The sequence below is a fragment of the Magallana gigas genome, chromosome 2 (genome assembly GCF_963853765.1).
Source record: "Magallana gigas chromosome 2, xbMagGiga1.1, whole genome shotgun sequence".
Taxonomy (NCBI): Eukaryota; Metazoa; Mollusca; class Bivalvia; order Ostreida; family Ostreidae; genus Magallana; species Magallana gigas.
Genome location: NC_088854.1, coordinates 39274556 through 39287521, shown reverse-complemented (window position 1 = coordinate 39287521; position 12966 = coordinate 39274556). Strand labels below are relative to the sequence as shown.

Here is a 12966-nt window from a genome sequence, read left to right as displayed (position 1 = left end):
TTTGGCATGACATTTGAAAGTTCGTTTTGAAAAATGTAGAAATAGATATCAAACCAAAAATAACAACCAAAAAAAAAAACCCCAGCAATAATTTTTATCGTGCTGTATATCAAATAATTTCTACATGCATGTAGTAGGTGTGTTATCAAAGTGCAATGTTCCTGTACCGTTTTTATAGAATTTTGAATTGGGGGTGGGATGTTGTAATCAGACTTACTCACACTTTTTGTAAACAGTATTTTGTCCTAACACTTGTCGACAGAGCGATTATAGCTGTCTGATATTGACTTCTATTCCTGCGATCCTATTCCGTACAGTAGGAATTTCCCTTTACCTCATATATTTGTAAACCCCTTCGCGTAAAGTTTGGCAATGTCTTAGTATGGGTTTGAATCCTCAATGATAAAGCTCGCACAATTGACTTCCATTTTCAGACGCGAATTTCCTCGATCGAAATAACAACAGTAACAGAAACTTTTCGGCGAAAATGACGAACTGGATTTGAATATTACAATTTTAATTATTTTTATCTCAATTTGGCATGCAATGTTAACATGATGTACTTTATTCCATATCAATATATATTTTATTTGATTATACATTGTTGGTGTCTCAAAATAAGATGGATACAAGTGTTTGTAGGTTATGAGGTTACTATAAGCATAACTTTAGGGGGATATACGGATTATGTGTTGTTTACTTACTTAGTGGATGCTTCATCTGTTTGCATTATTTATCACGAGCAGTGTTATTTAGAATGCATCGATGCAAGTCTTGATTCTATTCAGGACATGTCTGTCGGTAAGATCAATCGATCCCAGATTTGACCAATAGATTATCATATGCATTACTTAGTATCCTAATGTACTACATTGGATCATTACAACCATATGTATACATGTATATAAAGAAGATATCAATCCACATAATCAAAATGAATAGAAATCGACGAACAAATGAAAAGAAACCGAGTGCTGCAATTTATAAAGGTAGAGAAAAAACAATTGACTGCGCGACGTTTCCAAAGATTGCTCGAGCAGTTTACAGATGGTCAACGTTCGAACCCTACCAGGACAAATCTTATAGCTTATTTAATTAAAATTGTATCGAAAACAACTTTTCTATTGTCCAAAGTCTGACAGCTCCGTTAACGTCAAGTGTTGTTCAAGAGACTTTGCAAAACGGCTGCATTCTTTAGCCTCCCTAAAGCTGTAAAGTTGTTTTCTAGCTTGAAATTGGTCTTGTCTCAGAACATGAAAAGCATCTCCAATTAATTACGTTTATGCAGGGCCTAGATGGTTACTTTAAACTGGTTTACTTATACTTCTTTATACTTACTAGTCTTTTTCACAGGGGCTCGTCACGAAGTTTTTTCAATCTTTTATATATACCACCTCTATACTATAAAATACACAAGGGAGGAATCAAAACTCGAAAAAATCGCTACCTCCCGATTTCGGTCGCCTCGTATTAATTCTTCTCGGACGTTAAACCCTGCACTCTAGGTATCATTAGATCGGGAAAGGACCATAGTTCTTAGGAATACCTGCAAAATTTAAACATCGGCAACAATTTTAGAAGTTTTCACGCATTTTCTTCCAGTTTACTCTCCGGTGACACTTTCTTCGATCAGATGTCGCGCACCAAATTTATTCATGCGCTCTCATTGGTTAATTTTATTGATCAAGATAAATCGTACGTTGACTCGTATTTTAGAGGGATATTCAAATGATGAGTGAAGAAGTTCTTATTACGTGGTGAGTATATGTATTAATTTTCATATTTATGTAGAAATATTTTAACCATACTTCGGACATTCGGTAGGACGTGACTATGTATTTCTAGCATCAAAGCAAGTTTGAATATCGTTTGAAAATCCTTCTAAAATACAAGTCCGCGTACGAGTTATCTTGAGCAACATTGAATTGACCAATGAGAGCGCGACATCTGATCGAAGAAAGTGTCACCGGAGAGTAAACTGGAAGAAAATGCGTGAAAACTTCTAAAATTGTTACCGATGTTTAAATTTTGCAGGTATTCCTAAAAACTATGGTCCTTTCCCGATCTAATGATACCTAGAGTGCAGGGTTTAACGTCCGAGAAGAATTAATACGAGGCGACCGAAATCGGGAGGTAGCGATTTTTTCGAGTTTTGATTCCTCCCTTGTGTATTTTATAGTATAGAGGTGGTATATATAAAAGATTGAAAAAACTTCGTGACGAGCCCCTGTGGTCTTTTTACTTGTTCAAATATATTAGACTATTCTCACCTTCTGGAAAAAAGAGCTCTGTATAGAATACCGGTATATAGCAGTCGCAACTTCTCGGGCCTTTCCGGCAGGCTCGGAAAAACACCTCGAATGTATTACCTAAGCATCAATGACAACCCCCCTTTTTATCAAATTTGATATAAATACAACACATTTTACGATCTGATGAGATGTCACCTATACTTCTTTAAAGTCAATGATATACCCTAAAATATACCACAAAAGCGACACACGTGGCTGTCTAGCCGATACTTAATTTAATGGGAAGCGACTCCATTTTGTATAAAATTCTAACATACGGTGATGTTAATACATTCGAGGTGTTTTTCCGAGCCTGCCAGAAAGGCCCGAGAAGCTGCGATTGGAATATATAGATAAAGGCTTGAACATACGGGTCTTTCTTGACCATATGATAGTTTGTGGCTAAACAGTTATACAAGGTAAACTAGCTATAAATGAGATGCGGATCTGGTGGGTAATCTGTTGACTACTATCGGCAACTGTTTTATAACACTGCTAAAGCATATTGTTTAAACATACCGAATTACACAATTATTAAATTAATACTTTATCGCGTTGGTTTAATCTATCATGTACAGATAGATACAGAATTTCAACTTTTGACTCAAGCCTCGTCCAAACCAAATTTAGACAGAAAAGGTACCCATGACCAACAAGAGCATTTACTGCAATGAATTCAAATACACGTACTTCATAAAAGACGTGTTAAAATTGAATTGTTTGGTACCAACAACTTTCAGTGCGTTTTATCTAAAAGGGCATGGTCACGATATTGGTCAAATTTTATCTTTCTATTTTTAGTGTTTATAATGCTTTAGAAATGCATCTCTGATGATCAACCAAAATTTGAGTGTTAGTCGAAGAGTTATAAGCAAGACACAGAGCTCACAATTATTCGTCATGTAAACAAGGCTTTTGTCCTGTTTTTTCTAAATCTTCAATATACATGTACCAGTAAAAATCTTTTTTCAGCTGATTTTTCATCTTCTAACTCGTTTCGAGCATAAATATACTGTTCCTACGGTTTATAACATTCATTTTAGGTTTAAAAATGAATTTTTTCTTCATTTAAAATGTAAAGAGAAACATAAAGTAAGCTTTGTTTACATATCAAAAAATTTGTAAACTCTGTATCTCGATCGCTTATAACTCGACGACACTCAAATTTTGGTTGACTATTAGAAATGCCATACTAAAGCATCGTGAACATTAAACCGGAAATATAATTTTTGACCAAAATCGTAGCCATGCCCCTTTAAATTTCCAATTTATGTCTACTTTTTCTACCTAAAAACATTAGTATATGTAGTATAGGCGTTAGCAAGCTTATAATTATCTTTTTCGTGTAGCGTATACACATGTATATGGGTTGCAGATTTGGTCCTTTATAGATCTGATGGCACTCTTATTTTGAGCAATGCAGGAAGAGTATCACGAAAATCTGCAATGCATCAACTCATACGGCATCTAAAGAGAGTTACTCTTGTAGATGCAGACTGTTGTACTATTTTCTTTCAGCTTTGCAGCATTTCATAAATGAGACAAATCATGGTGTCCCTTCTGATATAACAAATACAGGTACAATTGACTATTTTGGACAAGGGGCGCGTAGTTGCATGCATGTTCCATTTATAAATTCAGTCATTTAATAATAAAACATTAAGAGACAATCTTGATATTTCATCCCCAAAAACATTACCTTGAAATTTACCTATTTCCAATTTCAGTCTCGAGCAATTATATATGACAGGATAGAATAATGTAAACATACATGTATCTACCCCCCCCCCCCCCCCCTCCCGACCCGTAAAAAATGGAATAATATGAACACAGTCAAGATTGTAATTAAAAATTTAAACAAAAGAGAGATAATGTCCGATTGGTGCAGAACTTTTGATCAACCGATGAAAAAGTGGTTTATGTTCTAAGTAAGTTAGATCATATCAAGTAAAATTTACGCGATCGATTAAGAAGGGGATCGATCGCTTCGATTCGCTCTTTCCGCCCCTTCTTAATCGCGTAAATTTTACTTAATATGATCTAACTATTACTTAAAGTGTCCCAATAAACGTATATATATATATATATATATATATATATATATAATAACTATTTTGCTTAAAGCACTACTTTGTTCTAAAATTAGTTGGAGGGATATACCCAATCATTTTTAACCGCTGAGTTGACTTTGAATATTTTTTCTACATGTAAGTAAACGTTGTAAAAATCCTACAATAAATTAGATATATTTAACATACAACTTAATTTTCAACACCCCCCCCCCCAAAAAAAAAAAATAAATAAAAAATCAGATGAGTTTTGGTGGTTAAATGGTACTTATATTAATTGGCTCCATTTTAAAATCAGAGCAATCTCCATAATTAATTTTATGTGGAGGCTTCAAATGTTTTCATGTTTTGATTTGAATTTTCATTAATGATTAAAAGTATTAAGTACAATTATTGGAAGAATTCATAAAATAAGGATAAATCTGGGGGAAATTTCCATGATAAAAAGGGTAAAACCTAATCTAGCAGTTATAAGTCCTACACAATAGCTATCACATTTTCATTACCTACATGTAATCAAAATCAATTTATTTGCAACAAATATTTGCAACGAAATCTCTGTGTGTAAAATCTGAAACATGTAATTCATTTAGGCGATTCAAAATAAGCGCTTAATCGTCACACAAGTCACTTATGTAATGGGTCTGTCCTTAAATAGCATTTCATGTTATGATAAAACTGATTTAGAGGAAAAAATTAGATATCATGAATCCTAGCTTACTGGAGTTAACAAAATAATGACCGCCCCCTCCACCTCCTCCCTAGGAAACGAAATCACCCTCCATTGTATCCTCCTTGGGGAACACTTGTGCTAGGATCCTTGCCTGTTATGTGCTGATGAGGATGCTCTTTTACCTTTCTTGTTTTTCTTGACCATGAAGCAAGTTGATAAATAAATCACACTTGTGTATAGTTAGTTCATTGAGTTGTCTTTCTTGCATTTTGCAAAGATCTTTTTTTTTTCATACGCGTCTATTTGTTTCCATATTACACAAGGAGAGAGACACAGTGCATTGATTTATTCCTATTGTTTTACTGAAAGCAATTAATATTAACATTATTATTATAAACATATTATTAACGTAATATTGCAACGCTCAAACAGCATATAAAAGACATTTGATAGGCATATTTCAATTGAACTTTCGAATAATAAAGGGTTGTGTATTGTTGTTTGGAATAACACATTCCAACATTATGTCCAGTGTCATTGTCTGCATGTTGACGTCGTTAAGTTTTCATCTTCTCCTGCAAATAGACTGCGCAAATCTTTAACATTTTTAAGGGCGATGATTTAAAATAAGGAGGCTGGATGGTCAAGAAAGTATTCATGAGATCTGCCTTATTTTTTTTTAATTTAATATGTTTAGTCATTAACTATTATTGAGTAAATGATTTTTTTTTAAATTGTGAAATACTTTCTTTTTTATGTTTTAATAAGAAGAGAAATTACATCTTCCATCCATCTTGGATGTAAACTTTACTTTCAAAATATTAATCTTTTAATACAAGGCTTTAAAGAGGGGGTGATAAAACATTCTAACATTCATGGTTTTATTTTTTACATTGCATTGTTTTTGTGTATCAGCTTATGAGCAAATCGTTTAAATTCCTCATCTTCGTGATTTATTTGTACACTGTTTTTATCAAAATGTACATATATGCATTTGAAATTTTAAACTTAAAAAACACGCGAAAAAATCGAAGAATTCCTCACTCCAAAAGCAAAAATTACAAAAACGTATATAAATAAAATAAAAAACAAGAAAAAGAAATAAAAAACGATCACAAAACATGACAAAAATAAAAAAAAAGACGGAAATGCCACGAATATATATCCAAGAAATCATTAGAATATAAATTTCCTAAAGTTTGCAAGTTTGGCACCTAGACTGAGCTGCTAAAATGTATTAAGCATATATTTCTATAGTCAAATGCCCCTTTTAGCTCTTAACATATATGTATTTGAAACCTAATCATAGTTTTAAAAAAAATCAAATTGTTGCAGATACATTTAAAATGTATATAGTTCTCTGACGACTTCTTGAATGGACATCTAGAATTTTTTTTTAAAAAGTGTCATTTTTCCAATTTTTTTTTTATGAGACTGTAAATCGATATTTAGATCTCTTTTACCTGTTGTTTTAACCAATTTATGCTGGCATTAATGCGGTTAATACTTGAGGGTATGCATATACAGTATAAAGATAGGTTGGTAATGCGTTTCTATTCACGAAAACGAGATCTCATTATTGATTCCCTCTCTATGTTATGTAGAAATGTTCGACGCAGAACATGATCAGATATACGATCGTACAAATAACTTTTTTTTTTATCATTTGTCGATGGTAAAGCAAATGGGAGTTTAACAAAACAAAAACAATTGAATTGAGCACAAAACAAGAGATTGAGATCGGGCTCATGGTCCACATCCTTCTCCTGAATGATGGATACGGTTTCTAAATCAGCTTTATCACATTTTTTTATTTTATTTTCATTTAAAACTGGACTATACACGTGGTCTCAATCTGGGCTTCTTGTTCAAGATTTCAACTTTTATCATAGCAGTAAGCTTTTATGCCAATGCCTATTGAGATATTTACTGATACACTTTTCGGATTTCTTTCCACTATTTCTGATAAACAGTGGTTTCTATATCGTAGCATCCCTCATGAAGCCCTATATCAAACCACTGGTAATGGTTTGAACATGATGGTTTAGTCATATCACAAATCATACCCTTGTAGCTTTTATGAAGATATTAAGGGACTCTGAAGAAACTTAACTAAGAGGGCTGGATTGGCCGTTGCCATTTTTAGGCTTTTTTTACCTCCATCAGACCAAGAGGACGGTTTATAGGATATAGGAAAATGTTCAAACTTTAAAGCCAAAATATTCGGATTTTTCTTTACTCGATAATTGTTAATGATTGGTTAATGACTAGAAATGTTATATCAAAAAATTTAAGGCAGATCTCATACTTGGTTGGCCTTCCAGCCTCCTTATTTTAAATCATCGCCCTTAAAATCTGTTAAAAGATTTGCGCAGTCTATTTGCAGGTAAAGACATCATCATGCAGACAATGGACATATTTTAATCAGAAAAGCTCGTTGAGCCTTCGGCTCAGATGGTCTAAAATTATAAGCCTTAATTAAATTAAATTAAATATTGAACAGGTTCGATTTGGCGACTCTGACCTGTGTTGTAAAAAAAATTTAATTCACTACTTTTTATATTGCCCACAAATCTGTACAATTTCTGTAAACCAATCTAAGGTACAGATGGTGATGAAATAATCTGTATTTACTTTGGCGTCTGATTTATAGAATATAGCTTTCATGAAAATATAATAAGACAGAAATCGTTATAGATTCATAATTCTTTACTCTCTTTGGCACATTGAAATGTTATACAACACATACATATATATAAAATACATCCCTGAGGTAAAAAATTCAGTTTGTGAACAGCATGGTAAAAAGATTCCGTGAGGGTGAAATAAATCAATTCTCCATTAAAACAGAGCACCATTCTGCTTCCTGAACAATAGAATCATGGGTAAAATTCTGTACTTTCGAGAATTTTCACTTTCTCCTTAACGACACACATCTTTTTCCTCCAGGAGCGAAAACGAGACCTATATTTCAGGAGGAGGAAACAGCGGCTTCTTGATGAGCATGCGCTGCTATCGTTTCCGTTTTGTAATGGCAAAACGATGTCTTAGGAGACACTAATAACATATGAACACCAACTGGCAGAAAAGAACGATGTCATATCCAAACCACATCCACCGTAATTGAATATCTGTCTGGCATATCTCCGGAATATCTTTGACTGTAATTGTATCTTTCTGAATGTTGATTCACTGTTTGCACATTGTGACATAGTCCAATTTGTCTTATGTCTATAGACCTCCTGTCTTCTAGTTTTGGCTGCGGGTATAAGTTTTCATATAGAGGTGGATTTAACTCTTTACACGGGTCCGATTCAGAATAAGGTGGGAGATGGACACCGAATGGAAGCTCAAATGTGTCAATGTCGTGTTCCCGCGCTCGCCCCATCGAACGACGATTTCTCTGCAAAGCAAATTACAAAACTCTTCTTTAAGGCTTATCATCAATATTTAACATTGATATCAATGAGAAAATGTATTTGAAATTCAAGCTAATATTATTGAGAACCGTTTCATATACTTACGGGTTTGTATAAATAGTCATAGGTGCCCCTTCCTTCTGATAGCTCTTGATACTGCGAAACCACACAGGCAAAACAGTAGCACTGTAAAAGTACAAGCATCAGTTATTATAAAGTACCAAATTCTAATAAAAATTTAAATCATCAGGCACGTATATCGATCATAAAAGAATGGAAATTATAATCAAGTAACACTTACATTTGCTATGAGTTTAAAACAATAGTAAAACATCCATACGATTTCCCAGGCATTCAATGTCTGCACAAAAAAATGAAGCATGATTATTTGTAATGCTACACATTTGGAAAACTCGATCAAATCATAATTCCATGAATAAAACCCTGAACAATCTTAATGAAAACCAAATGTTAACATTCTCTCTCTCTCTCTCCTCTCTCTCTCTCTCTCTCTCTCTCTCTCTCTCTCTCTCTCTCTCTCTCTCTCTTTCCTGTGGGGTATCGGAACTTACCTTTTCCCTCTCCATGTGGACGGTGGTGAGGAGAGCTATGGAGCCTGTCTCGTACAGTACATTGAGGATGAGGACGTAGACCCAGGGTAACAGGAGATATCGCTTGTCCTGTAAAAGAAGTCACGGTAGATATAACTATTTCAGTCGGTGCATGACAAAGGTAATTTCTAGGTCTTCTTTGACGAGTTAAAGCCTCTTATTTCCACAATATGTTCTTTGTAAGAAGTTTGGAATGTGCATGAGATGATTTATATATATCTTAACATAAAATATAACTACAGTAGGGTCATATTTCATAGGGCTGTACAGTATACAAAAAAATAAATCGGTTTCATTTACAACTAACGAAATTTCACTTCACATGTACATGTAAACATTTGTACAATTTTAGATAATCTATAATCCGTGCAATTTCTTTCATGCACCTACTTTTGTTATATTTACAAGTACATGTTACATGTACTAGGAAACCTAACTTTTGCTATTTACAAGTAACTTAAATACACATGAGCAAAATAAAACGTTTGCAATACGATGTCCCAAGGTGGGTGTCGTAATAAGATATTTAGCCTTTAGATAGCATTTGTCAGTGAAGTGACAAGTTCAGATGTTTACACGCCACTTCGTTTAAACATACGAAATGTTGTAAAAGCAATGCCGTGTTACGAGACAATATGATGCTATCAGGGTTGTTTTTATCGCTTTGGAATTTCGAACTCATAACAGCGTGAAATAGTGTATCACTTTAATGAAACTTGCCTACGACAAAATCATATCGCAGTAATAAATCTCATGAATAAGAGTGAAAAGGGCAAAAAATTCCCAACTTTCTAAAATTGAAACTTGTAAACCTTTTTTATAATTTGTCTAAATAATGAGTTTCATATCAATTTGTTTATTTTAAGGCGGTTGGGGTGGAGTGAAACAGCCATAACCCCACCCCCCCCCCACACCCCCACCCGGTCCCAAAATAAAAGAAATTAAATATACATTGAAAATACCTTAAAACGTAAATAATGTATATATTAACGGCAAACTTCGGCATGGTAAGTATTTTTCTTCTAGACAAAAAATCCACTGCCCTGAATTTCATCATTTTAACAACACACATACCAACTGTACGCCTGGGATGAGGATAAGGGATGCTGCAATCATCAGTCCATACAAGACAAAACCAGCATACACGATTCCTTTGTATTCTGTTAATAAATGAAAGAAAATAGGAAATTAAGTCAAATATCTTACTGAATGGACACATAATGGCATGAAACCATCAATTGTTTTGCGAGCATCCGACTGACGAACGTCTTTGCAAGCCAAGGGTACATGTAGCAGAGTGGATCAAAAAAACCTTGGTTTGCGAAGATGATTGACGAAAGAAAATCTACATACCCTGAGAGTCTTCAATGAGTTGGTACCCGACATAACGGAACAGATAGAATACCAGGCAGATCAGGGAATTCACCTGTCAATATAAACGGCCTTTATATTAAACGTATAGACTACTGTGTGCCAGAATATATAACTGTCATATATACAAAAAATAGTTGAATCATATGAAGTACATGCATGTATGTACAGATGAAAAAATCAAAACCATAATCGTACAATTCATCCAATACCACCCCGTCCACCTCAAAAAGAGGGTGGGGAGGCAAATCAAAGGAAGCCTAGTCATTTTGTCATTTTTTGGTGGTCATCTTATCGTAAGTTGTATAGTTTTCATTTTAATAATTTCAATAAAAGGGAGTCCTTTGATAGGAAATATCATTAAGATATTTTTTCCCTCAAAGTTGTAAGCTGTCAAGATTCCGTTGTCTTATTTTATTTAGGAGAGTCTATTAAGTGCATCCTACATTAAAACTGCCATGTAGGCATTATGTTGTGTCGGGTCCTGTAACAGTTTACCGGTCCATTTCCGACCTATGAAGTACATGCTAACCTCGTTTTGATGGACGACGTGTCCATCTCGACTTAATGGTTAATTTATAAAGTCTTTCCCTAAAACATACTGATAGGGGCTATCGGTCGTCTTTTGTATAGCCCCCGGAAAAATTCACAAATATTATGTAACTACTAATGAGTAAAATACAAACAAACATGGACGAGGTGTGCCGAGAATCTTAATCCGTGTCTTATCGTAATCATGTCGATGTGTCACTTGATCGAGCCTAATCAATCTGGCATCTCCATATTTATCTGTTTTAAGCATTGAAATAAACTAATGAAATTGTCCTCTACTAATGGAAATTCAATCAGTCCAACCAATTGCTAAGCTCCGTTGCGCGGCCGGCATTTTATAAACCACTGTATAATTCGATACGGTATTGTCATACAATTGAATTCTCTCGGCTCATTTCCATATAAAACTGATTGATCAAATGAATTCCTGGCATGCTTAGTTTCCAAAAAATCGATATCTCAGAGAGAGAGAGAGAGAGAGAGAGAGAGAGTATATGTGCTAAAAATTTACAACACTTTTACGTCTTTGAAAGAATACCCCTTTAAAGAACATGGGTAAATAACTACATTTAGGATTCTTTGTTATCTGCCGTGACAATTTGAATTCAGTCCTTCTACAAGATTTATTACACGGGTAGTAAACTTTCAGAGATGCCTTTTTGCAATAAAATGATCAAACGCGTCTATAAAAGACCCATAGAAGCGACGGCTCTGACATCCTGATAAAATGTCAATATTTGCCAAGGTTTTAAGTTTTCACATCATCTCTGAAACTGAAGCAAAGATAAACACTTGTTAAAATTCCCAACAAATGAATCATGGTTGCTCTGAATTTCAGCAATTTGTAAAGAGACAAAAAACGTTCCCCTTTCTTTAATTTCCGAGTAAACAGATTTCTAATTTTTTTCACATTTCGAATTGTCTGATTTAAACTGAATAATCGATTACCAATACTACAAAATAGACAGAATTTTCAGACCGTTGTCCAGAACGGGCCGTAGCCAGACAGGACACACAATGCTACTTTGTCCACTGAATGTTTAATTTAAGGGGGACCACGTTTGCTTTTTTAAGGCTGCCTGTCAATTGAATAGGCGAGAATTCCCGCAGTGAACAGACTGGACCGTGAGAAAACTTGTCAATTACCAGGACAACAGTTCAAGTTGTCAACAGTCTAAAAAAAAAACAACCTCAGAAGATATTAACAATGTCTCCATACCTGAGTCGCTATGCATTCAAAACTTAACAAAAATGTTTGTTAAAAACTAGATAATTTTACATAGCGCGTTAACGTGCTATCAATACAAAGGACACATTTAAATGAAAAGAAAATGATGAACCCAGGACTCAGTACGTATAAATTAGAGACACATTTAGAACACAAAATATACACAGAAATGAAGTTTTAAAAAAAACCAAACATACCAAGCTGTAACATCCACATATAAGGGTTCCAACCCTAGTATTGGAAAAACACAGAAAAGTCTTCACAATGGCCATGCCACCGTGTTGTTCTTTTTTTTTTTTTGGTCGTGAACAGCCCTTAGATTCTAGCCACCATTAAAACGTGTCTCCTTCCTGCTCGGGCTCTATCGACCATGAGTCACGGTCGGGACACACTACCAGAATACACCTGAGCGCGTCATCACAGGTAAACTGAAATCAACGACTGTATTTATATCCTACGAGCGATTCGGTTTCTCAACGACAAAATCGATGAAGTAGCGCTTCACGTTTGTAAACTTCTAAGAAACAATCTGTCTTCTATCAAGGACAGTCGATCTCTTAGCTATTTTTTTCTTCCATCCGATTTCGCTTCTCTGTACACTTTACTGAGTGAAAAAAACCCCATAATCGCATTATAGGCATTGGAATGTGGTTCTATTCAATTTTAAATTCAACAACGGAAATTGAACAATAGGGACTCTACATCTAACTTATAGCGCTTGTTTTTCTTTGATATTTACACGTAATCTGGGG

The 12966-nt window shown here is 34.4% G+C and overlaps 1 protein-coding gene across 1 annotated transcript; it reads right to left on the bottom strand.

The window, feature by feature from the left end:
• Nucleotides 1–7724: 7724 nt before the first annotated feature.
• LOC105324851 (uncharacterized) lies at nucleotides 7725–12611 on the bottom strand. Its single transcript, XM_011424056.4, has 7 exons — nucleotides 12412–12611; nucleotides 10417–10489; nucleotides 10138–10223; nucleotides 9025–9132; nucleotides 8754–8813; nucleotides 8558–8638; nucleotides 7725–8436 (listed from the first exon to the last, which is right to left on the bottom strand). The coding sequence occupies exons 1-7, from the start codon at nucleotides 12484–12486 to the stop codon at nucleotides 8131–8133; spliced, it is 789 nt and encodes a 262-aa protein (XP_011422358.3). The 5' UTR covers nucleotides 12487–12611; the 3' UTR covers nucleotides 7725–8130.
• Nucleotides 12612–12966: the final 355 nt, after the last annotated feature.

What these genes read in the sequence shown, in the direction of transcription:
- LOC105324851 (XM_011424056.4), bottom strand. Translation starts at nt 12,486, where the DNA reads ATGGCCATTGTGAAGACTTTTCTGTGTTTTTCCAATACTAGGGTTGGA. An exon ending in TCATCCCAGGCGTACAGTTG is followed by an intron (nt 9,133 to 10,137) that starts GTATGTGTGTTG and finishes CTTCTTTTACAG; the next exon opens with GACAAGCGATATCTCCTGTT. An exon ending in GTTTTAAACTCATAGCAAAT is followed by an intron (nt 8,639 to 8,753) that starts GTAAGTGTTACT and finishes GTACTTTTACAG; the next exon opens with TGCTACTGTTTTGCCTGTGT.